The 22,414-nt window shown below is 47.6% G+C and overlaps 1 protein-coding gene across 3 annotated transcripts in view; it reads left to right on the forward strand.

The window, feature by feature from the left end:
* The first annotated feature begins 18,458 nt into the window (after positions 1 to 18,458).
* The window catches only part of PLEKHG1 (pleckstrin homology and RhoGEF domain containing G1), a 109,241-nt gene continuing 105,285 nt past the window's right edge, over positions 18,459 to 22,414 (forward strand). Inside the window, exon 1 of one of the 3 annotated variants that reach the window (XM_081854303.1) lies at positions 18,459 to 18,718. Coding sequence is in view for 1 of the 3 variants with exons in the window: in XM_081854301.1 (XP_081710427.1) it covers positions 18,951 to 18,966 (16 nt within the window). In the remaining 2 variants the exon portion in view is untranslated. Of the gene's footprint in view, positions 18,719 to 18,947; positions 18,967 to 19,305; positions 19,325 to 22,414 lie in introns of those variants that run through there. The other 2 variants (XM_081854301.1, XM_081854304.1) reach the window with 2 other exon arrangements.

Here is a 22,414-nt window from a genome sequence, read left to right on the forward strand (position 1 = left end):
CTGCTGCAAAAACGGCTCACTTCCATCATCACTCTAATCATGTGACACCCGGTCCTTAGATCTGCACACTAGCTTCCTCCCAGATCCAGCACAACCTCATTTCCCTTAATTTCAAAGGCCTCCATGGTCTTGCCCATCCTGATACCTCCCTGCCGCTGACCTTCACTCACCCAGTGCTTAGATATATGAAGGTCTCGTGCTCCCTCAAGTCCTTCTCCTTTTTGCCACTCATGCTTGGAACTGCCTCCCAGACATGAACTCCAGAAGAACCCCTCATTTTGATTAATGTCTAAAAGTTAGGACACACAGGGGAAGTGACAGGGTCTATATTCTTCCCAGCTGCCACCCACCAGGAGTCACACCAGATTATGATGCAGATCACAATGGTCTTGTGTGACAAAACACTGTGTGTGATTATCATCTGCATGCCCTGGTCCATTAAGAAATGCTGACACAGCCTTGACGAAGGTTCAAAGAATGTAAGCAAAGCACCTGGAAACTGGGAAAGGTCAGGAAGGCAGGTTGTGCATCTCAGAAGTATGATGACTCACCTAGTTTCCCCGCTTGTTCTTTCCACATTCTCAGTTCCTAAGAAGTCTGCAATTTCCTCCTTTCACAGACTTCTTAGAATATCCCTTATAATCACTCTGGGGCACATGAACCAAGCCACCCAAGGGCCTGAATTGTGAAGGGTGTCAAGGGACCAAGTGACATCATCATCATCATGAATTAGAATTAGAATTAGAATTAGAATTAGAATTAGAATTAGAATTAGAATTAGAATTAGAATTAGAATTAGAATTAGAATTAGAATTAGAATTAGAATTAGAATTTATATACCACCTGTCAGGGGTTCAGGGAGAGAGGCGCAGATGAGGGAGGAGACAGAGAGCGAGGGGGAAGGATTCCAGGGTGACGAGGAAGAGGACGACAATGACCCAAGATTGTCCATGAGTCCGTCCAGTGAATCGGAGGACTCCCAAAAGGGAGCCCCTCTAGTCAGGCCAAGGGGAGCTAGAGGGGGAAGCAGTCAGGAGCAAGGGAACGAAGGGGGAACCCCCAGTGGGAGTTGGAGATCGGGACTGGCTGCTCCGCCGGAACGGAGTGAAGGGGGTGGAGTGACCAGTGTGTCAGGAGGAGCAGAACAGGAAGCAGAGAGGGGAAGGAGATCGGGGCAAGACGTCCTGACGGAAGGGGCGGAAAGTAGTACCGAGAGCAGTGTAACTGTCGAAGGGAAGGTCAGGAGCAACGTACGCGCGCCAAGTTCAAAATGGGAGGCGCGCGGAAGTGAAGAGAGCCCTGGGGAGGAGCCTGGTCCCAAAGCGCGAAGGAGGGGGGAGCAGGCGTCAGAGGATTCAGCCTCTGGGGAGTCCCGAAGGGAGAGAACACAGGGGGGCAGAAAGACCCTGCGGAAAAGGAAAGAGAGGAAGAGGTGGACCAGTACAAGCCTCTTAAACTGGTGTAGAGGCGGGACTGACTCAGAGGGGACTTCAGCGGTCTAAGCGTAACAGACGTGGAGTCACGGAGCTCGGATGTAAAGCTAAGAATGTTCTTCAATAAAAGCTTTTGTACATAAGCCGGACTGGACTTTGGTCTCTTGTGAGCTGGGACCACGGGTGACTCTGACAGTAAGTCCCCTCTCTAGAACGCAAAATTTTTTTTTGCAAAGCTCACGAACGGTAGCAGCCATGAGTGCGGAGGAGCAGCTGACAACACTGCAAAACGCAGTTACAGAACTCACCGCTGCAGTCATTGCATCTCAGAAGAAGAGTGATGAAGCGGAGAAGAGCTGCCAGGACCTGCAAACAAGGTGGGAGCGTGCAAGCAGGGAAGGGTTCCCAGCGTCCAGATCGGAGGGAATTGGACTTGGAAGGCGGGGGGGCAGTCTAGTCACCCACTTCGATGGGAACCTGAAGCACTACCCAAGTTTCAGAGCAGACGTCTTGTATGCACTGCATTTGCTTCGTAATGACTTTAAAGATGAAGAGGAGAAAGTGGGGTTTATTGTGTCTCATTTGCATGGGGAGGCAAGAGCTTGGTTGCGCAATTTGTGGCGCGAAGACGGCCCTGCCCGCCGCGATTCTGATGAATTTATTAAAGCGATGGATGCTTGTTTCCAGTCAACCGTGGATCTTGATCTTGCGCGCAGGGAAATGCACGGGCTGCGGCAAGGCAGAGCCACTGTGCGTCAGTATCATTCACGATTTTTTGCGTTACTGACTGTATTAGGCTGGGAGAAGGACTGCACACCAGTGAGGGATTTGTTCTGGGAGGGTCTCAGCGGCCCCATAAAAGATGAACTTGCCAGGGGAGACAGACCTCAGACCCTGGAGGACGTCGTGCAGAGGGCTCTCGCGATAGGGGTACGGCACGAAGAACGTCCTTGGCACAATGAGGAGGGACGCCAGGCGCGTGCACCGACAAGGACGCCTCCTTTTCTCCCCAGAGACTTCGGCCAGGCACATCCCTCGCCTCTGGCGTGGCAGGGAGAGGAACCGATGGAAATTGGTGGTGCTAAGGCTCAAGCAACAGCCAGAGTCCCAGCATCCGGTGCAGTAAAGGCGAAGCCTCCTAGAGGGAACAGGAAATGTTACATCTGTGACAGTGCACAGCACATGGCGAAAGAGTGCCCCCAGAGGCCCCAGAAGCACACTGCAGCCTTAGCAACAGTGGCAACAGAAGTGATGCAAGAAGAGCAACCTCAGGGAAACGACAGTGCCTGGCTGGAAGCAGAGCTGCTGGGGCTCAGCCAGGCGAGTCTGTAGAACAGTCCCCAGTGCCTTTGCAACGTACAGACCCTTTACCACCCAAGCCAACGGTGCAGCTCACTGCAACGCTCCAGTTGCCAAACGGAACCACCCTGGAAGTCCCCATCACGATCGATTCTGGGAGCAACGCGGACTTTGTGGGGGTGCATTTCGTCAAGCAGCATCGCATAGCGCTTCTGCCCGCGACAACGCCTCTGAACGTAGTGACGGTTGATGGCAGGAAATTGCTGGGAGGACAAGTTGTGCAACAGACGCCTCCCATGGTGATGCGGATTGGACATCATAGAGAAGTCATTAGCTTCAATGTCACCCGCCTGTCGGACACGCCTATAGTACTAGGCATGAGTTGGCTGGAGAGGCACAGTCCTGCGATAGCGTGGTACCAACGGCAGATCACCTTTTGCTCATCATACTGTGCTCAACATTGCATCCAGTCCAGCCAGGAGGAGGGGGCGGAGCAGCAGCTGCAACTTGGCATGGTGCAGGCAGTTCCTCGCAAGTACGAGAGTTTCCTCGAGGTTTTCTGCGAGAAAGAAGCTGACCAGTTGCCGCCCCACAGACCTTACGATTGCGCGATCGACCTGTTGCCGGGGGCGCAGCTACCGACTGCGAAGCTGTATTCCATGTCTGAGGACGAGATGCAGGAACTCAGGGAGTTCATAGAGCATAATTTGAAGCGTGGATTCATCCGGGAGTCCAAAGCAGTGGGGGGCAGTCCTGTGTTTTTTGTAAAGAAGAAGGACACGCCCCAGAAGAGACTCATTGTGGATTACCGGGCCGTAAATTCTATGACCAAGCCCAAGGCCTTCCCCATGCCCAAGATTGATGACCTCCTAGCGACCGTGCGGAAGGGGAAGATCTTCACCAAGTTGGATCTGCGTGTAGCGTATAACCTCATACGTATCCGGGAGGGCGATGAGTGGAAGACGGCCATGTTCACGCCTCTAGGCACGTATGAATACAGAGTTATGCCGTTTGGTCTCCAAAATGGATCTCACGTCTTCCAAGCCTTTATGCATCACGTGCTGGCGGGGCTCCTCTACAAGAAATGTGTGTGTTTCCTCGACGACATCCTGATCTTTTCGGAATCGCAGGAAGCTCATGAAAGGGACGTGAAGGAGGTCTTGCAGAGACTACGGGAACACAAGCTCTACGCCAAGTTAGAGAAATGCCAGTTTGATGTGACGGAGGTGGATTTCCTCGGCTACAAGCTGTCTGACAAGGGGCTGGCCATGGACAGCGCCAAGGTCCGCGCGGTGTTGGACTGGAAGAGCCCACGCAATCGGAAGGAGGTCCAGAGATTTGTCGGGTTCGCCAATTTCTACCGCAGACGGCAGCAATCACGGACACTCTCAGTTCCAAGAAGAAGAAGTTCGCTTGGACGGAACAGGCGGAGCGCTCTTTTAGGAAGCTTAAAAGCCTCTTCGCTTCCGAGGAGCAGCTGCTGCACGTGAATCCGGGCAGACCCATGTGAGTAGAGACCGACGCCTCCGTCAGAGCGGTGGGAGCCGTGCTCCTGCAAGAAGATTCGCAAGGAAATTGGAGACCCGGTGCCTTTTACTCCCGAAAGCTCAGCAAGGCGGAGCAAAACTACACCATATGGGACAGGGAGCTGTTGGCCATCCACGCTGCCTTCAAAGCGTGGCGACACTTCCTCATAGGAGCCAAGCACACGGTGCAGGTCCGCACGGATCACAAGAACTTAGAGTATTGGCGCACGGCGAAGCTCCAGAGCCAAAGACACATGCGCTGGGCTGAATTCTTCGCGGATTTCGACTTCAGGATAGAATACATCCCGGGAGATTCCAACGTTATAGCCGATGCGCTCTCCAGGAAACCGCAATATCTCGAGGAAGCGGCGCCAGTGGCAGCCAAGCACATTTTCGCACCGCAGGCGTGGACGTGCGCTGCCATCGCAGTCGACCTGGACGCGGTGCGACGTGTGTTGCAAGTGGATCAATTTGCACAATCCAAGATGGAGGCGCTGCGCAGGGGTTCGCAGAGAGACGATGAGTTCCAATTACGCGACGGGCTGTTAACTCACAAAGGTGCCCTCTACGTACCAGGCGAAGAGCTACGCGCAAGGGTTCTGCAGCAGTTGCACGACGCCCCCAGTGCGGGCCACTTCGGCAAGGAGAAGACAATAGAACTGGTGGCCAGGGACTTTTGGTGGCCCCAAATGCGGGGAGAGGTAGCGGATTACGTCGCCAGGTGTGACACTTGTCAGAGGTCCAAGCCAGTGCACCAGAAGCCAGCGGGGTTGCTGGAACCGCTGGAGATGCCACAGCAACCGTGGGAGAGGGTGGCGCTGGACTTCGTCACTGACCTGCCCAGCTCCAGAGGCAAGACGGCGGTACTGGTGGTGGTGGACCTGTTCACCAAGATGGCGCACTTCATTCCTTGCGCGAAGGTGGCGACGGCGGAACAGACAGCCAAACTCTTCGTCGACCACGTGTTCAAGGTACATGGGCTGCCGCAATCCATCCTGTCCGACAGGGGGCGCCAATTTGTTTCTACTTTTTGGCGGAAGCTTCTAGGTATCCTGCACGTCAAGATCAACCTAACGTCGGCAAGGCATCCACAGACCAACGGCCAAGCAGAAAGGGTCAACGCGATCATGCAGCAGTACCTGAGGTGTTACGCCAATCAGCGCCCTGCAGCGTGGGTGGACTACCTGCCGATGGCGGAGTTTGCCTACAACAACACGAAGCACGCGTCGACGGGGGTGACGCCGTTCTTCGCGAACAATGGCCGTCATCCCAGAACCTTCCCGGGGTTCGTAACACCGGGAGAGGGGGTGCCGCAAGAGGCCGACCAGTTCGCAGCAGAACTGCAAGAGGTGCACGAGGAGCTGCGGAGACATTTGGAGCTAGCCAAACAAGCATATAAGGTGCAGGCGGACAAAAACAGGAGAGTGGGAGAGGACATCCAGGTGGGGGACTGGGTATGGTTAGCGGCCCAAGCGATGCCAGCCAAGTCGTTGGCTAAGAAGAAGCTGGGACACAGGCAGCTAGGGCCATACCAGGTGGAGGCTAGGATCAACCCTGTAGCTTTTCGACTGGCCCTCCCCGAAGGGTCCAGAGTGCACCCGGTCTTTCATAGGTCGGTGCTCACTCCCTACAAGACCCCGCACAGGTTTCAGGAGTCTGAAACAGTACCGCACCCACGCACGAAGTCACCCGAGAGGGGGCGGGCGCCCAGGGCCGAACCACTCAACGAGGTCACTGAGATCCTAGACTCGAGATGGGGGGAAGAGGGAGTAGAATACTTTCTAGCCAGAGAGGGTACCCCGGCCAGTGCCAATATTTGGGTGCCGGACTACGCTTTAGACGAACCTCTTCTGAAGGACGAGTTCCATGCACTTTTCCCGCATAGACCCATGCCAGCCGAGTACTTTGATGACTGGCTCTTTACGCCCACACTTTCAGACAGTACTTTCAGGGGCTTTTCTTCCGCCGAGGAGAGAACGCCAGACTCAAGCCCGCCCAGGGGATCGTGTTCGGGGGTAGACACAGAACCCTCTTATTGGTGGGACGAGCAACCAGAGGAAGACTGGCGCAAGAAATGGCTGACGGGGCCTTGGCAGGCAGCACCAGACGAAGTAGCAATGGAAGAGGGAGCTGAGAACACCTTGGGTGAAGGACCCGAATTCGAACACACATACACCGAGCTGCCAGCAGAGGACATTGAAGTAAACGAACTGTATCCTGCATCTACCTCCGAGGAGCTGCAGCTCCCACAGCCTGCCTCCGATGGGCGGGAGGGGGGAAGGGGGGGCTTCGAGGGGGGGATGGATGTCAGGGGTTCAGGGAGAGAGGCGCAGATGAGGGAGGAGACAGAGAGCGAGGGGGAAGGATTCCAGGGTGACGAGGAAGAGGACGACAATGACCCAAGATTGTCCATGAGTCCATCCAGTGAATCGGAGGACTCCCAAAAGGGAGCCCCTCTAGTCAGGCCAAGGGGAGCTAGAGGGGGAAGCAGTCAGGAGCAAGGAAACGAAGGGGGAACCCCCAGTGGGAGTTGGAGATCGGGACTGGCTGCTCCGCCGGAACGGAGTGAAGGGGGTGGAGTGACCAGTGTGTCAGGAGGAGCAGAACAGGAAGCAGAGAGGGGAAGGAGATCGGGGCAAGACATCCTGACGGAAGGGGCGGAAAGTAGTACCGAGAGCAGTGTAACTGTCGAAGGGAAGGTCAGGAGCAACGTACGCGCGCCAAGTTCAAAATGGGAGGCGCGCGGAAGTGAAGAGAGCCCTGGGGAGGAGCCTGGTCCCAAAGCGCGAAGGAGGGGGGAGCAGGCGTCAGAGGATTCAGCCTCTGGGGAGTCCCGAAGGGAGAGAACACAGGGGGGCAGAAAGACCCTGCGGAAAAGGAAAGAGAGGAAGAGGTGGACCAGTACAAGCCTCTTAAACTGGTGTAGAGGCGGGACTGACTCAGAGGGGACTTCAGCGGTCTAAGCGTAACAGACGTGGAGTCACGGAGCTCGGATGTAAAGCTAAGAATGTTCTTCAATAAAAGCTTTTGTACATAAGCCGGACTGGACTTTGGTCTCTTGTGAGCTGGGACCACGGGTGACTCTGACACCACCCTATACCTGCAGGTCTCATGGCGGTTCACAGGATAAAATCAGAATATAAAACCACAAAGTACATAACCAAAATAAAAACAACAATCTAGTAACACCCCTCTTGGCTATGATTCAAAACTGCTCCCAGTCTGCAACAATGTTACACACAAAAATTGCCTGGCGACTTCCTTTCTGAAAGACAACAGCATTGTAAATTTATTTTTGTCTTCCACCCATTCAGTATATACCTTGTGCTATGATGCTCTCTAGCAATCCCAATCCCTAGGTTGAGATCAGCAACAAAAAATAGGAGAAATCAGAGACAAAAAACAGTGTTTGAGAACTTGGGTATTATATCAGATACTACATTACAGCTGGTCAAATTTTTTTATTCCATGGTTGATTACAGTTGGCATATATTTAAAAGCAATAAAACGTTGTTTTAAAACAACAACAACAACAACACAAAGATCTCTAGTTTGAGAAGGAAAAATAGAGTATTACTCCTTGGTTCTTGGCTGTTTGAAAATGTGTAACTGTTCAAGGATCTCAAAGCACTGGGTTTAATTTTATTTTTTTTAACAGCTTTGGGCTATTTCATCTTTAATAGAACAATCCTATAAATGTCTACTAGGAAGAAAGTCTGAATGAAAATGGAACTTACTCCCAGGCCGCTAGGTATAGGCCTTTAAGGATACTTTCATTCCTAACCAGAAAATTATGCTTGAAAAATCAAGAATACCAAGTCCATGACTGCATGTGTCTCCTGAGAAGTCAGTAAATTGAGGCAAGGGATTGATTCAGTTTATTACTTTTTACTATGGTTATTTCTCATTATGCACATGGTAGTTTAAACCAATTAGGTTAATTATACTGCAACGTTGAAAGGCATAGCTTGCATTACAAAAGCACAATTTCATATTGTTTTCTCTTAATCGTTAAGGCAACCAAGAGAAGACTATAGTTATATACATTCAGGTGTTCCCTTTCAATTACCACATAAACTACCATTAGGATAATTGTCCGAAACCACTATGTGAGTAATCAGTTACCTATGGAGAAAGGTCATTGTGGGGAGCTTGCATTTTTATTCCTTTAAAGTGTACTATTTAACCTGGTCTGTTTCTATGCAAAGTAGTTTTTTAAAGTCCCTCTGGTTTCAGTGAGTCAGACTAACCTCAGTACCATCCTGTACATGTCTGCTCAGAGAAGGAAGTCCCATTTTCACTGAAACTTACTTCCACGTAAGTGACTATAGGATTGCAGCCTGAAGTACATCCTTGAAATCTCCTGTTGTAAAGAAGGGGATTTAAAAGCTGCAGTCCCACACATACCTCCTTGGGGGGAAACCCCATTGACTCTGCAAGGCTTACATTCAAGTAAACCTCTGCAGAAAATTGTGCTGAAAAGCAGTTTACTTTGTTTGGGTTGTGCCAGAATTATAGATGAATGACTGGTGGGCAGTTAGTCATTCATGCAAAGGCACTGTTCAAATGTTACATTCAGTGTGTGGCCAAGCGTGCAGGCAACTTATCCACATTTATGCAGAAGTTCCGTCTTTTTATCTTTGTTGACAAGGCCTCCTTCCTGACCAAGTTCCCCACTCCTCTTGCCTTCATCACTTTCAGAGCATATAGCTAGTGTTCCTTTCCTACAGAAGGGTTTTGGCTGTGAGGAAACCCTCACTGCTTGGCATGGGACCACAAAGTTTGTCGTTGGAGAGAATATAAGTGTGCACATAGGATTACAGCAGTGGAACCTGATCCTATGTGTGTTTGCTTGAAAACAAGGCCACCTGAATTCAATGAAGCAGACAATCCTAAAGGATTGTGGCTCTACTCGCACTTCAGGTTCATTAGCTAGTTCCAATTCCTGACACATTTAGCCGGGTGGACACATTTCCAGTTTTGGGGAAGGGCAGTAGCTTAGTGGTAGAGAATCTGTTTTGCATGCAGAAGCTCCCAGGTTCAATCCCTACCATCACCAGGTGGGACCAAGATGAATGTTTCCTATCTGAAAGGAAGAGCCAGTCAGTGTCTGACTCAGTATAAGGCAGCTTCCTATGTTCCCATGGTTGTAGTCAAGCGGGGGTTGGGGGTGGGCAGCTGTCCTCCCTAAATCAAGTAAACCAATAAAATTACTTAACTAACTGAGGTTTTGCCCCCCCCCCAACATAAATCCTAGCTATGCCCATGTCTGTTCCTATTATGTTCACATAGCTGATGGCTGTACAAATGTGTAACTGATAGCAGGTTGCCCTACATCAGTGTTTCCCAAACTTGGGCCTCCAGCTGTTTTTGGATTACAACTTCCATCATCCCCAGCTGGCAGGACCAGTGGTCATGGATGATGGGAATTATAGTCCAAAAGCAACTGGAGACCCAAGTTTGAGAAACACTGCCTTACACTGTTAACTTAAGCATTATTGTTTTAATTTCTATTAAAAGCTCCTTTCTTGGGTTGTGTCTATAATATTCAAGGGGAAAACATTTCTCAACAAAAAAACTTGCTTCTGAGGCAGCACATGGCTCAATAACATACGTTAATTTTACTTTTTCTCTCTGGCTCTTATCTGATTATCCTAATTTTCACTATTTCCAAGCTTCAGAGGGAGAGTTCCCTCATCACTTATGTAGGTGAGGTATGCATATGTATACAACATGCCTACAGGAGGATAACTATGCATGCATATGGCTCTGAAATGGAAAGAGGAAAGGGAAATGAATGGGGAGTGATCGCAGAGGTGAGAAGGCTGGTTTGCAAAGTTGCCTTCTCATAGCAGAAGCCCAGTTTGACTATAAAAATTATTGACTATGTGTGCAACATATTTCCCTGGGGAGGGTATTCGGGGGTATGTGGCCACCCTAGAAAAGGCCCGGTCACTGGGACTCACCAACCCAACAGATCTTACAGGTATGCAAACCAGGGAAAAGGGCTTCAGAGCAGTGAAGCGCTGTTTCCTGGCACCCGAGGCTCTTCACGCCTCCCCACTCTCACCCAACCCTTGCTTCAGCCACTATGTATTCCACCATGTCTTCCACCTTTTCAACATCATAAACCTACTGTGTGTATGTGCCAGAGATATCTGTTGCTAGGACAGTCACTTCAACATAGAAGTATAGCATTTTGTAATAACCTGGATAGACTGGTAGAATCCATTTCAGTGTTTCACCAAGGTCACCACCTTTATACCGAGTGTCACATTGGACAACACAGCAGCTTATAAAAACCCAGCTGTTAGAGTCAGGTAACTTGAAGTGAAGCACCACTTCAGCAGAGTTGCCTTTTGAGAATAGCTGTGTATTGGAAAAAGTCTGACTTGGCGCTATTGGCCTTGTTATCTAAGGAAAAGGAAACAGGCGGGAGCCTTGACATCTTGCTAACTGGATCTTGTTTTCTTTCTTTCTTACTTACTTGCTTGCTTTAAGTATTACCAGCTGGTAATCAAAGATCCTCAGAAGTTTTATAGCAAAAGCCCTCTGCTTTTAAAAATGTAAAACCAATTCTCTGACTCTAGCCAAGCTACATTTACCATGTATAACAAAACTTCCCAGGATAGGCCATGTGGTTCCCTCTAGATGTTGCTGAACTCCAACTCCCTTCAGCCCCAGCCAGCAGAGCCAATGATCAGAGATGCACTCAAACAACATCTGGAGGGCACCAGGTTGGCTATCCTAGTCTAGACAATGTGTTGAACGGCCTCTTTAAAAAGCAATGCATCATTCTTTTCAGAAGTGAACTTTACATTAAAAGGAAAATCAGCCAGCACCAGCTGGATAACAATAGCAGGGATGAGCAGGCAGCTAAGCCTATTACTTAGTTGTCAGGCCTTGATAGTGCAACTGTACTTTTTAAGAAAAGCTTATCCCACCAGTTTAGTTCTATGATGGGAAAGGCTATAGCAGTGATGGGACCTGTAGTACAAAGCACCCAGAGGGCACCAGGTTAGCAAGGGCTGGCGTAATGATTTGTATAAAAAGAAAAGAAAAGATAAAAACCCTACCTGCACTCCAACTGAGTGTACTCATTCAGGAAATTAAATCCCTCCAGCTCATGTGCCGATGGGAATTCAGCCTAAACTGGATCCTGCAGAGCAGAGAAGAAAGCAAGAAAGCCAACAGTGGGACAATACTCTGCACAAGCAAAGGTGTGGTGATACTGTGGTGGGCATGCCCAGATGTGCCAGGCCTTCTTCTGTGTGGGACCTATGTGAGAAGCACATTGCAAAGGTTTAATTTTATCCATTTTCTCTCGCCTCTCTATAAAACTTCAGGTGACAATCTTACACATTAAAAATAATAATACTCGATTCATGTGGTAAGCAACAATTAAGAAAAACAAAATATCAGGGGGGAAATAATCAGAGCATGAGACCCAACCATAGTATATCTAGCCCAGGGGTTGGGAAACCTGCAATCCTGTCGGGATACAACTTTCATCATCTCCCACCATTGACCGCAGGGCCAGCCCATCCATGAGGTAACATGAAGCAACCACTTCAGGTGGCAGGCTCTGCAGGGGCAGCAGGTCCTGATGTAAAGTGTTATTCAGGGCCACCCATGAGATGAGGTGACCACCTCAGGTAGCAGGATTCACGAGGCTAGCAGATCCCAGTGTTCCCCCCTTGTTCCTCATGTACATCTTCCCTCACCCCTTATGCTCATGGTGGGGAGGGGGTGCATTTTGGGGTCCTCCTCAGCTATCAGAATTGACCACCCTGGCTGGGGTTGATGGGAGTTGTAGCTCAACAACATCTGGAAAGCCAAGGTCCCCCATCCCTGCTCTAGCGTCAAAGTTTTTCCCAGATTGGTGGGCTTTATTGTAATATATGCCTCATAACAAGCAATAATAATAATAATTTCAAAACAAACAAATAGGAGAGCACTGCTTTTGTAAGATTAAGAAGGAGGTGCAACACTGGACTTCCTCCAGGAAGTCATTACACAGCCTAAGGCAACATCAAAGAAAGTTCACCTTTGCTCTGGAGCCATTCTAATCTCATGGAACTGGGCCCATTCTTCATGGCTCCAATCTTTTCATCGGCATATTGCTGCCAACCATTCAGTACATGATAGAAACCTGAATACTTGGAGTTATTTCTATTGATAAGGAACTGGGAGGCTGCCCTATACTCTTCCATGTAGCTCAACACTGTCTGTGTGGCAGTAGCTCTCAAGTGTTTCAGGCCCACCTATCAATGTGGGGGGTTGAACATGGGATATATGTAAAACACTGAGATGGAGTCCTCACTCTCCTTGTCTGCTTGTTTGTCCCTAAAGTTCCAGGCACTGTCTTTTTCTTCGCATCCTGCCAGTGGCGTAGCGTGGGTTGTCAGCACCCGGGGCAAGGCAAGTAATTTGCACCCCCTAACCCGAGTGAGCCAGGTAGGGGCAGAGAGCTGTGAGTGCGAGCGTGCCCCCCCCAGATGTTGCGCCCAGTGAGGCCGGCCCCCCCTGCACCCCCCACGCTACGCCACTGCATCCTGCTACCTAAATTTAAGTGAAAAGAAACAGGAATGGAACCTGGGTTTTTATGCATGCATGCACTCTACAATTAAGTCCACTCCTCCACTTATTTGGCCTATTTGTCCATCAAGCCAAGTTACAGGCAGCAATGTTCTAGTGCAGGGGTCTGCAACCCGCGGCTCCGGAGCCACATGTGGCTCTTTTACACCTTTGCCGCGGCTCCGGGGCGGATACTAGTGAGGGGAGGAGGCGCATTGTGCGCCCCGACACTCCCCACTGTGGCGGGCGCTGTACTGGCTGTGACGTCGCATGGGGGCGGTGCGTGTGTTAGTCACGCACCGTCCCGACGTCACCTTCCTGGTTTTGCGGCTCCCAGTTTTTTTCCTTCGGAAATGGGTCCAAGTGGCTCTTTTTGTCTTAAAGGTTGCAGACCCCTGTCTAGTGTCTATGACAGGTCTTTACATCTAATGGATTGAATCTGGGAACTTCTGCATATAAAGCATGTGCTAGGGCACCTCCCACCTTATTTCTAGAAGCAAAGTACTTTGAGTTTGTCAAGTTGCATGTAAACATAAATTGTAAGCTATGTGCACCTGTTTGCCTTCCAAGTTATTATAGCATAAGTACTAAACGCTGTGTATCCAAATCTGTATCTATGTCTATATTTCTAGTCAATGGTCCAGATATTACCAGTATACAATGAATGAGAATGGTGGCTTCACAAACCTGCTTGACCATCAATCCAACAGAGAAAATAAAGGTACCTCCACATGCCAAGTAGCCAATGTGAGAAATGAAACCATTAGCTCGTGTGCTAGGAACACAGCATGTTGCACAGGTTGATTAGTAATGGCAGTGGCATAGTGTGGGGGGTGCAGGGGGGGCCGGCCGCACCGGCCGCAACATCTGGGGGGGGCGCTCGCTCACACTCGCAGCTCTCTGCCCCCTGCTAAAATCCACGGATTAGGGGGCGCAAATTACTTGCCTTGCCCTGGGTGCTGACAACCCACGCTACGCCACTGGTAATGGTGTTGTCTATGCTGCAACTCTGTAAATGCAGGGAGGTAGCCTGAATATTCACTGAATAATTCAGCAGACTGAGCAAACCTGCAGAATAATTTGATGGGTATCATTAAGATTTTGGATAAGTGAATACCTTTTCTGGAGGCAAATTAATGAACTTTTCCATTTAGAGTTAAACCTTCATCGCTACAGCATACGCTGTCCATAAGATTGATAGATGCCAAAGCACACTTAACTGGAAACGGAGTCCACTGAAACTTGTCTTTTTGCCTTAAAAGAGTTAACTAGGAGTATAATAAGCTGCCATGTCCCAAGTCATATCGTTGATCTTTCTAGCTCAGAATTGTTTCTACACTAACACAGGCTGTCCAGGGTTTCAGGCTGGAGCCTTTCCTAGGCTTAGCAGGAGATGTATGCAGCACTAATGCTCTAGCACTAATAAGGGCTCTTCCACACTTCTGCTTGTCCTGTATCTAGAAAGCACAGGTCCAAGTGGTTTTCTGCTTGACTGGCACTTTCTAGATATGAGTCCCAATGGTTTTGCCTTTGTCCCACTGCTTTTTCTCTGAAAACCCGCTCTTTAGCGGTAAATCTGAAAAAATGGCAATCTGCGAAAAACTCTATTGACGTTTGGTCTGATTCAGTGCTAAAGATCATGTTACCCCAGGGAAAGGCAGTAGAGCCTACGGTGGTGTGTATCAGCTACAACACATCCCCAACACATACTGCCGTTCCTCATGCTGGAAATAATAGGCTGCACTTGAATACATATGTACCTGGGAGTTAGCCCCATTGAACTCAATGAGACTGACTTATGAGTAGACCTGCAAACTATTGCAGTTCTTCACCACCAACTGATCCAGGCCACTATGCTCCTGGAGCTGAAGCAACATCAAAAATTCACTTTCAGCAGTACTATCAGAAGGGGAGGGGGCGTGTGTGGTCATTACCTCCAACCTAAATTAACAATGTAGTTTATATGCTTTAAGAAAAGCATTCAATAAAAAGCTTAGATTAATGGATGTGGCCCAAACATAATGATGGCCTGAGCTCATTAGCGAGCTATTCCATCAGATTCAATGCTGCTGATTTGTAAACAAGACCTTTGGACAGTGCTTAATTGGTAAAGTTGGCCTGTAAGCCACGTCCTCAAAGGGCTACTTAGTATGTTTTAGTAAAAGGCAGACAATTTCTTTGATGTAGAGTCTGAATCACATTGACGTGGTTAACATGCAGAATGAAAATAACAGATAGAAGATGTCTGATTTCAAACCAAGGAAGCAGAGTATGCAGCCACTGATGATCAGCTGACTTGCAAATGCAACTCCTGCTTTTGGCAGCAATCAGCTTCACTCAGGACTTGGGAGATCCGAGTGGGACCTCCTGAGCAGAACCATTCCTAGCAGGGCTTGCGTTAACTTACACCTTTAGTTGTCTTGTCACCCAACAATCACCCAACAAGCCACTTCTGTAACTAGTCCCTCACTTCTTCTTTTTAATTATTTTTTAATTGTTGAGTGTTTATTTATTTTTAGTAATATGCACCTCACATTGTTTGTTTTCATCTCTTATTTTCTGCTTGCACTTTCGTGTGTGTGTGTGTGAGAGAGAGAGAGAGAGAGAGAGAGAGAGAGTTTGTGCTCCTTTTGTTCACCTCATTTGGATAAGATTTCCATTTTCTAAAGTGCTAATCATGATAATAATAACAATAACCACCACCACCTCAGGAAACATGAGGTATTATAAGTTTTTCATTTCCCCATATATCAAGATTGGTGATACTAGATGCAGGTATTTCTGCTCTTCCTTAGAAGCCTTTAGGTACAGAGAACAGGAGGAAGTAATTTTGCCATCTGAGCACATCTCCAGGGTCACTCCCTCTCCTCCCAATTATCATGTAATCTGCTGAGTCACAAAGGTAGGGAGTTAAGGCTAGAATTAAGGTGACATTACACTCTTGGCACTGAAGGATCTCAATAGTGTATGGAAGCACTTGGTCCCCTTGTCTTTCGGCCATCATCATCAACATAAAAAACCCCAAAGATCTACAATTTTAAAATCACAAACAGCAGTTGTCACAATCAGACCATGCATGCAGCTCTGTGGGAAATATAGTTCATCCACCCATCAGTTAACCATTCATCATAAGGCAGCCCCTGTATGTCTGTGACTGCAGCAGGACAGCTGAATGCCAGTTAGGAGTCAGTGAATGTAGCATTTTCAATAGTTTTGTTCATATCATTTTTATTGTAAAATTGCTTTGTGGGAATGCCCTTAAGGTCTGGGGCATAAAAAGAAAATACATTTCTATATTTGAGCTGTTGTGGTTTCAGAATATATTCATATTTTGCTGTATCAGTAAACATTTAGCTTCAGAGACTTAAGTATGTGAGGTTCCTATGAGTTAGGAAACCTCAGGCCAGGGGCCAAATGAAGCCGACCAGGTCTCTCTCTCTGGACCCCAGGACTCTGCTCAAGTTACATTTCATGCCTAGGCTAGTTCACCCTGATCTGCATCCATCTCAAGTACTTTTGCATGGCTTTGAACAATGAACCTGTGTGGCTCTTTTGCTGTAAGTCTGCCTTTTAGAGGCATGCTTCACCCTACCTCTTCAAGTGGCTTCCATTATAATAAAGTGGAATGCACTCTAGTATTAATGAACTCTCACAACTAAAAGGACAGAGAAATCTTCATACAGTCATGTGAGGGAATCAACCACAAAAACTGACAATGTTCCTATATCTTTATAAGATGTGTAGAGTTGGAATTTGGGCCTCAGCTTATCTTCATGGTTGTTGTTTTTTTAAGCATCTAGGGCTATGTGGCATGTGACCAGTCTAATAAAAATCAAAGCTATAAGGCCACAAGATCTAAGGGGAAAGTCTTTACATTGTGAGCTTAAAAAGCATAAAGGACTTAACACAAGCAGCAAGCATGGTGATTAACCTTGTGTAATAAGGATTACATAAATAGGCACCCAGTTAAGTCAATGAAACTGAGTGGGCATAAGTGCTTCCAACATGCTTGTAAGTGTTCATGGAGCAAGATTGTACTGTTAGCCAGGAGGAAAAGAACCGTATTTGCTAATGTGAAAAGGCACGATTAATAAATCACAAAAGCTGCCATCAGTAGACAATACCTGCACATACTGAATTAAAACAACTGACAGTCACAGCAGTTCCCCACTAGCTCCAACAGACCAGCTCCACTGTGACTAACTCCATCCTCAGTCTACACTCAGCCAGCCCCCACTTTCCTACTTGCAACCAGTCTAGAGTGACTGCCTGTCACTCCCCTTCTTAGGTTCAGTGTTCATAAAACCAACCATGGAATCATGGAATTGTAGGGTTAGAAGGGACCTCAAGGGTTATCTAGTCCAACCCCCTGCATTGCAGAACTCTTTTGCCCAACATGGTACTCAAACCTATAACCCTGAGATTAAGAGTCTCATGCTCTACTGACTCAGCAAAGAGAAGGATGGAGACAAAGCTAGAATTATTTGGCTCCACCTATTATTGGCTCTACTTTTATCTGTTGTTGGATTCCCTGCCTTTGGCCCCACCAATGGGCATCAGCCACCACTAAATATGCACTCCGTGAAACATGAATGAACTTCAACTAATTCATAGTAGTTGCATGAGATAAACTGATGTTAGTAAAGAATTCAATTTATACTACTAAATGAAGAGATGAATTTGATTAATACACAGTAGATTTAAAATGTGTGCTCATATGTTAACCATATCCTCATCATAAGCTTTTTATTAAAACATCCAAGACTCTAGGCAATTCTGTTTGTATTACAACAGGGTGGTATATATACTTTCATAAATCAAAATAATAAATGAAGGTAAGACTTATATTCATTGCTCTGCCACCACCTGGGATGTGGCCCTCCAGAAAGTTGTCCAGAAGAGAATCTTGCCCTCTGGCCAAACTTCCCACCCCTGAATAAATAGATGGGATAGCAGGATTTTGCCCTTATAAAAAACGATTGGGATTTATCTTTGGGCAGTGCTCTTCAGCATCCGCTTACCAGCCAGAAATTATTCAGCTGGTCTAGTTTCTCCATCCACCTGGCTGGGAAACTACACCTGTTGAATAATTTCTGGCTGTTACACGGAGAAACCCTAATGAGTAAGTGGGGAGAAAAACTAACAACTTTACTTGAAAAAGAGCTGCTGAGACGGGCAAAGGCTAACAGCGTAATTCCGGAAGCGAGTTACATTGCGTTCAATGGGAGGACTGAAACGCTAGTGTGTCTGGGTTGGGGGTGGATGTTTAAAGAAAAGAAATGCCTCTGGAAAGAAATATGGAAGCAAAAGTTGTCGGTCTAAAACAAGGGCTCGCTGCGCGTATTAACAGTGGCGGTTTTGCTTTTGTTTTAATTTCTGCGGAGCCTGTGCTTCCCTCTCCTCGTTGGCTTCGCTCCACAGCCAAGTGGTGAACTCCGCGCCCTCCCTCCTCCCTCGAGGGAAACTCCAGCTGCAGCCCCAGGAGAAGCCAGGCCTCCCTCCGCGAGGAGGGGCCGAGCCCTCGAAGGCGAGCGCCGCAGGGACGCCGGAGAGAGTTTTCCTAGCGGCCTCGCGAGGAACTCCGGCTTGCTTCCTACGCGAGAGAGGGAGGAGGCAGTCGGGGAGGAAAGGAGGCTGAGGCGGCTACTGCTGCTGCAGTTACTGCCGCCCGCCTCTAAAGCGCGCCCACTCGGGTTCCTCAGCAGTCGCCGGAGCAGCGCGCTGAGGTGGGACGAGCCGCTCGGCGCCTCCGAATGAATTAAGGAGCGGGAGCCGCTTTCCCTCCTGCTGCGCCTGGATTTAGCAGCCTCGGCTAGCCGGGCTCCCAAGCGGCAGAGTCGGGGCGACCCTCGCGCCTGCTCGGAGCTGCCGCCCGCTACTCCAGTAAGAGCCGCCGCTTTGTTTCGCTCCCCTCTCCACGCCCCGGACTTCTCGGAGTGGGCGAGAGTGTCTGGCGAGCTTTCCTTCTTCTTCGGGCTCCCTGCCTCCTTCCCTTTAAATCTCTTTATCGCCGAAACCACCGACCGGGGGGGGGGGTAGCAGTGGAAGGTCGCGCGCGGATCTTCTGGCGCCACCTGATTCTCCCTCGTTCGCCCACCCCTCTCTTTTTGGTTAAATGCCCTGCGCGCGAGGTATGCTATATCATGATCGCCCCATTGTTTCCTGACTTGCGGAGACTCTGTATTGTTCCCTCGGCTGCTTTGAAAGGCGAGGAGGGCCTGGAGGGGGGCTCTGTTGGAGAAGGGGGCCGAACATGGATTTACTTGAAGAGTATAGCTGATGGGGGGGGGCGACTGGGGAAGCCCCTCTTTCTGTATATACCTGAGGTTCCCCCTTCTCTCCTGGGCTTTTCTCTACTGTAGAAGCCTCCGTTCCTTCCACCCTCTTCTCTCTTCTCTTTCCCCCGACAGCAACAGCATCATTCCTTCCTTTTGGTTCCCAGGAACCCTGTGGCCTATCAGCTTGGAAACAGTACATCCCGCTAAAGAGGTGAACGGTAAAAGTCAATCTGCACACGCCCATGTAAAGTGCTCTCAGGTTGCAGGCAGAAACAAAAAGCTGGGGTAGTTCAGAAAGTGCCCATAGTATCCTTATCTGTTGTTACCTGAAAAGACTTGGCAACAGACACTGTACAGCAGCAAAGAAGGAGTGTTTTTAAAGCTCTTGTAACTGTGTGTGTGTGTGTGTGTGTGAGAGAGAGAGAGAGAGAGAGCTGCTCTCCCATTACAGCATACATATTTTCCCTGCATGGAATTGCATTGGCATTGGGCTGTGTGTGTAAATTTATTTTAAACCTGCATCTCTGGCACTAGAGGTAGCTTGTGTATACAGTTATGTTCTGAATAATGTGGGGTTTGTTTGGTTTTTGTCCGTCTTGTATCCATCCATTGTGAAGCTTACACTTAGCTCTACTGGGTGTCTGAAGTGAGCATGCATGGCTAGATAGACAGGTGTGCATTCCTGACCTATGACTGCTTACATGGCTGTGCACATCTCACCCAGACACATCTGTATGTTGAATGTTCCATATGAAGTAGCTGCGAAGAGAAAGAACACTGGATGTTTGTAGAGTCAGATCGCTGGGCAAATGTTTTATTTTTGATAACACCTCCCTTTCTCTTTGTTCTTATTGGAACGAGCCTTTTTAAAATATATGGGTATATGCTCAGGTGGCATGGGGGAATAAATACCTGGTGGTTTGCATTTTTGTTGGATTTCTGACATCTGAGGAGAAAGACTTGCTGCTACTTAAAACAATGCTAGCCCTCTTCTTCAAAGTAACTGCTATTCCAAGTGGCATGTAGACAGATTCTCTGATTTCTTTCTGTTAAGCATGCAGCCAGTGGAAACTTCTCAATAAAAGTGTTTCACTTCTAGTTAAGGGATTTCTCCATACACACTAGAGGATTGTTAGAATAAACTCCACTCAGTTGGTTATTATATCTTCTGATGAACAACACCCATTAATTTGTCTAGACTGCATAAGCTGTTTTCTTCCTCTTTTAACAATTGCTCCTGTTTTTCCTTTTTCTTAAAAATCTGTTTTATGTGGTATGTGTTCTATACAGAACTCATATACTTTTTCATAGGACTTGCTATGTGATGTGAGCTATGGACAGTTAATTTGGGAGGGCGCTTTCTTTTGATGACGAAATCACGTAGGAATCCTATTCAGTAGCATATTACAAATACAGTGGTACCTCAGGTTACATACGCTTCAGGTTACGGACTCCGCTAACCCAGAAATAGTGCTTCAGGTTAAGAACTTTGCTTCAGGATGAGAACAGAAATCGTGCTCCAGCGGTGCGGTGGCAGTAGGAGGCCCCATTAGCTAAAGTGGTGCTTCAGGTTAAGAACAGTTTCAGGTTAAGAACAGACCTCAGGAACGAATTAAGTACTTAACCTGAGGTACCACTGTAGTCATCTTTGTAACATCTTTGACTCCATAAAAGTGACATCTTGGTTGCGATATTTGTTGTTGCTCTAAAACTGCATCTAAACTTGGTGTTATTGCTCATCTGAAAAAGTACGGAAAGTTAATGAAGTGGTTTATCAGTCACTAGTTTATTTAACTAGATCTTCCACCTTCACAACTGGCTCTCTTGGTTCAGTTTGTACTAGGTCATGTGTTCACTAGGATTGCAAACTTTTTAATGAGACAAGCTCTTGAGCTTTTAAACATTAAATGAAGATGCGGAATCGAAATAGCTTTTTTTTTTTTTTTTTTGTCCTAGAGCTTCACAGATGAGAAAAGCAGATTATGTTGAATTTCTGAGTTTCAAACTGCAGTGGGGATGATATGCTCAGTGGGAGCTAGGAGAGGAGAGGTTTTTTTAAAAAGAGAGATTTTGACATGTATCAATGCAGTGCTAAGTAAGCATCCCATCAGTGCAAGGGTAACTTCTTGTGCAACAGGATTCCCCCCCCCCATCTTCTCCCTCCCTAAATCTGCTCTGGAAGTTAAAGGGGAAGCCCAAAACAGATTTGAAGGGTGCATGGGGGGTGGAGAGGCAATAAAATCCTCCGCAGAAGTGGACATCCTTGCACTAATAAGATGCTTACTTTGCATTGCATTGGATCAAAGCTATTGTGTTTTTAGTGAAGTCAATTCTTAGGAAGAGTTATACCAAGAGAGCAAAGTAAGACCATTGGTTCTGTCTTCCCTTGACTTGTGCTGCATTTCAACACTGATAGTTTTATATAGCAGTTCCTGAAACTTGGTACACTTTACAAGTTTTACCTCTCTCATTCTCACAGAACTGTGATACATGTAGATGTCAGTGCTATTCTGTCTCATATAGAGCTACAGGTGGTTTGGGATGCCATGCTGACGCATGGAAAATGGGAGTCATGAACACACCCACCTTTTGTCCTTCTGGTGAATGCTTATAGGAGGGCTGGTACATGCAAGGCATTGTGTGATACATGGTGCCTACATGCATGACGGCTATGCATCTTAGTGTGGAGATGATGTGCTACTGTGCTGAGCAAGTGCAGTTCAGTATTTAAGTGGGCAAGCAGGAAGGTGGTTGACCTTTGGTACAAATGTCACCTTATGAACTCATTCTGCATCCTTAGACAAACCACTATCTCAGTGTTGGCTCATAATCGTAGTCTAGAAACACCTGGAGGGCTACAGGTTGCCCATACCAAACTGAAAATAAGATACAGCAGCAAAGTACAGCTTGATCTGGGATTCCAATTATGATTTAGAGTTCCACTGAGGTCTGCAGTAACCATAGTTTGCTTGTTTCGGACACAACAGCAAACTATAGTTATGTGAATCAGGAAATGACAGACAGAATTGGAGTGTACAGGGGAAAGTTGGGAGGAGGAGAGTACACAGGTACAAAGTTTCTTTATGATGAACAATAATGGTTTGGCTTTGATATCTGAACTGGATTAACTTATATGGCTTGTTTTTATCTGAAAAAATTCTATTCTGCTAAGTGGTACCTAGAAGATGATGAGCAATTTGGAAAAATGGTATTAATTGTCAAGTGTTAGATATGTCCTTTTAAGTTGCGTTTTTCTAAAAATATTTTTCTGAATCACATAGAACAAAAGTCATTTACCCTT

Source organism: Podarcis erhardii (genome assembly GCF_964252035.2).
Source record: "Podarcis erhardii genome assembly, chromosome: 3".
NCBI classification, from domain to species: Eukaryota; Metazoa; Chordata; class Lepidosauria; order Squamata; family Lacertidae; genus Podarcis; species Podarcis erhardii.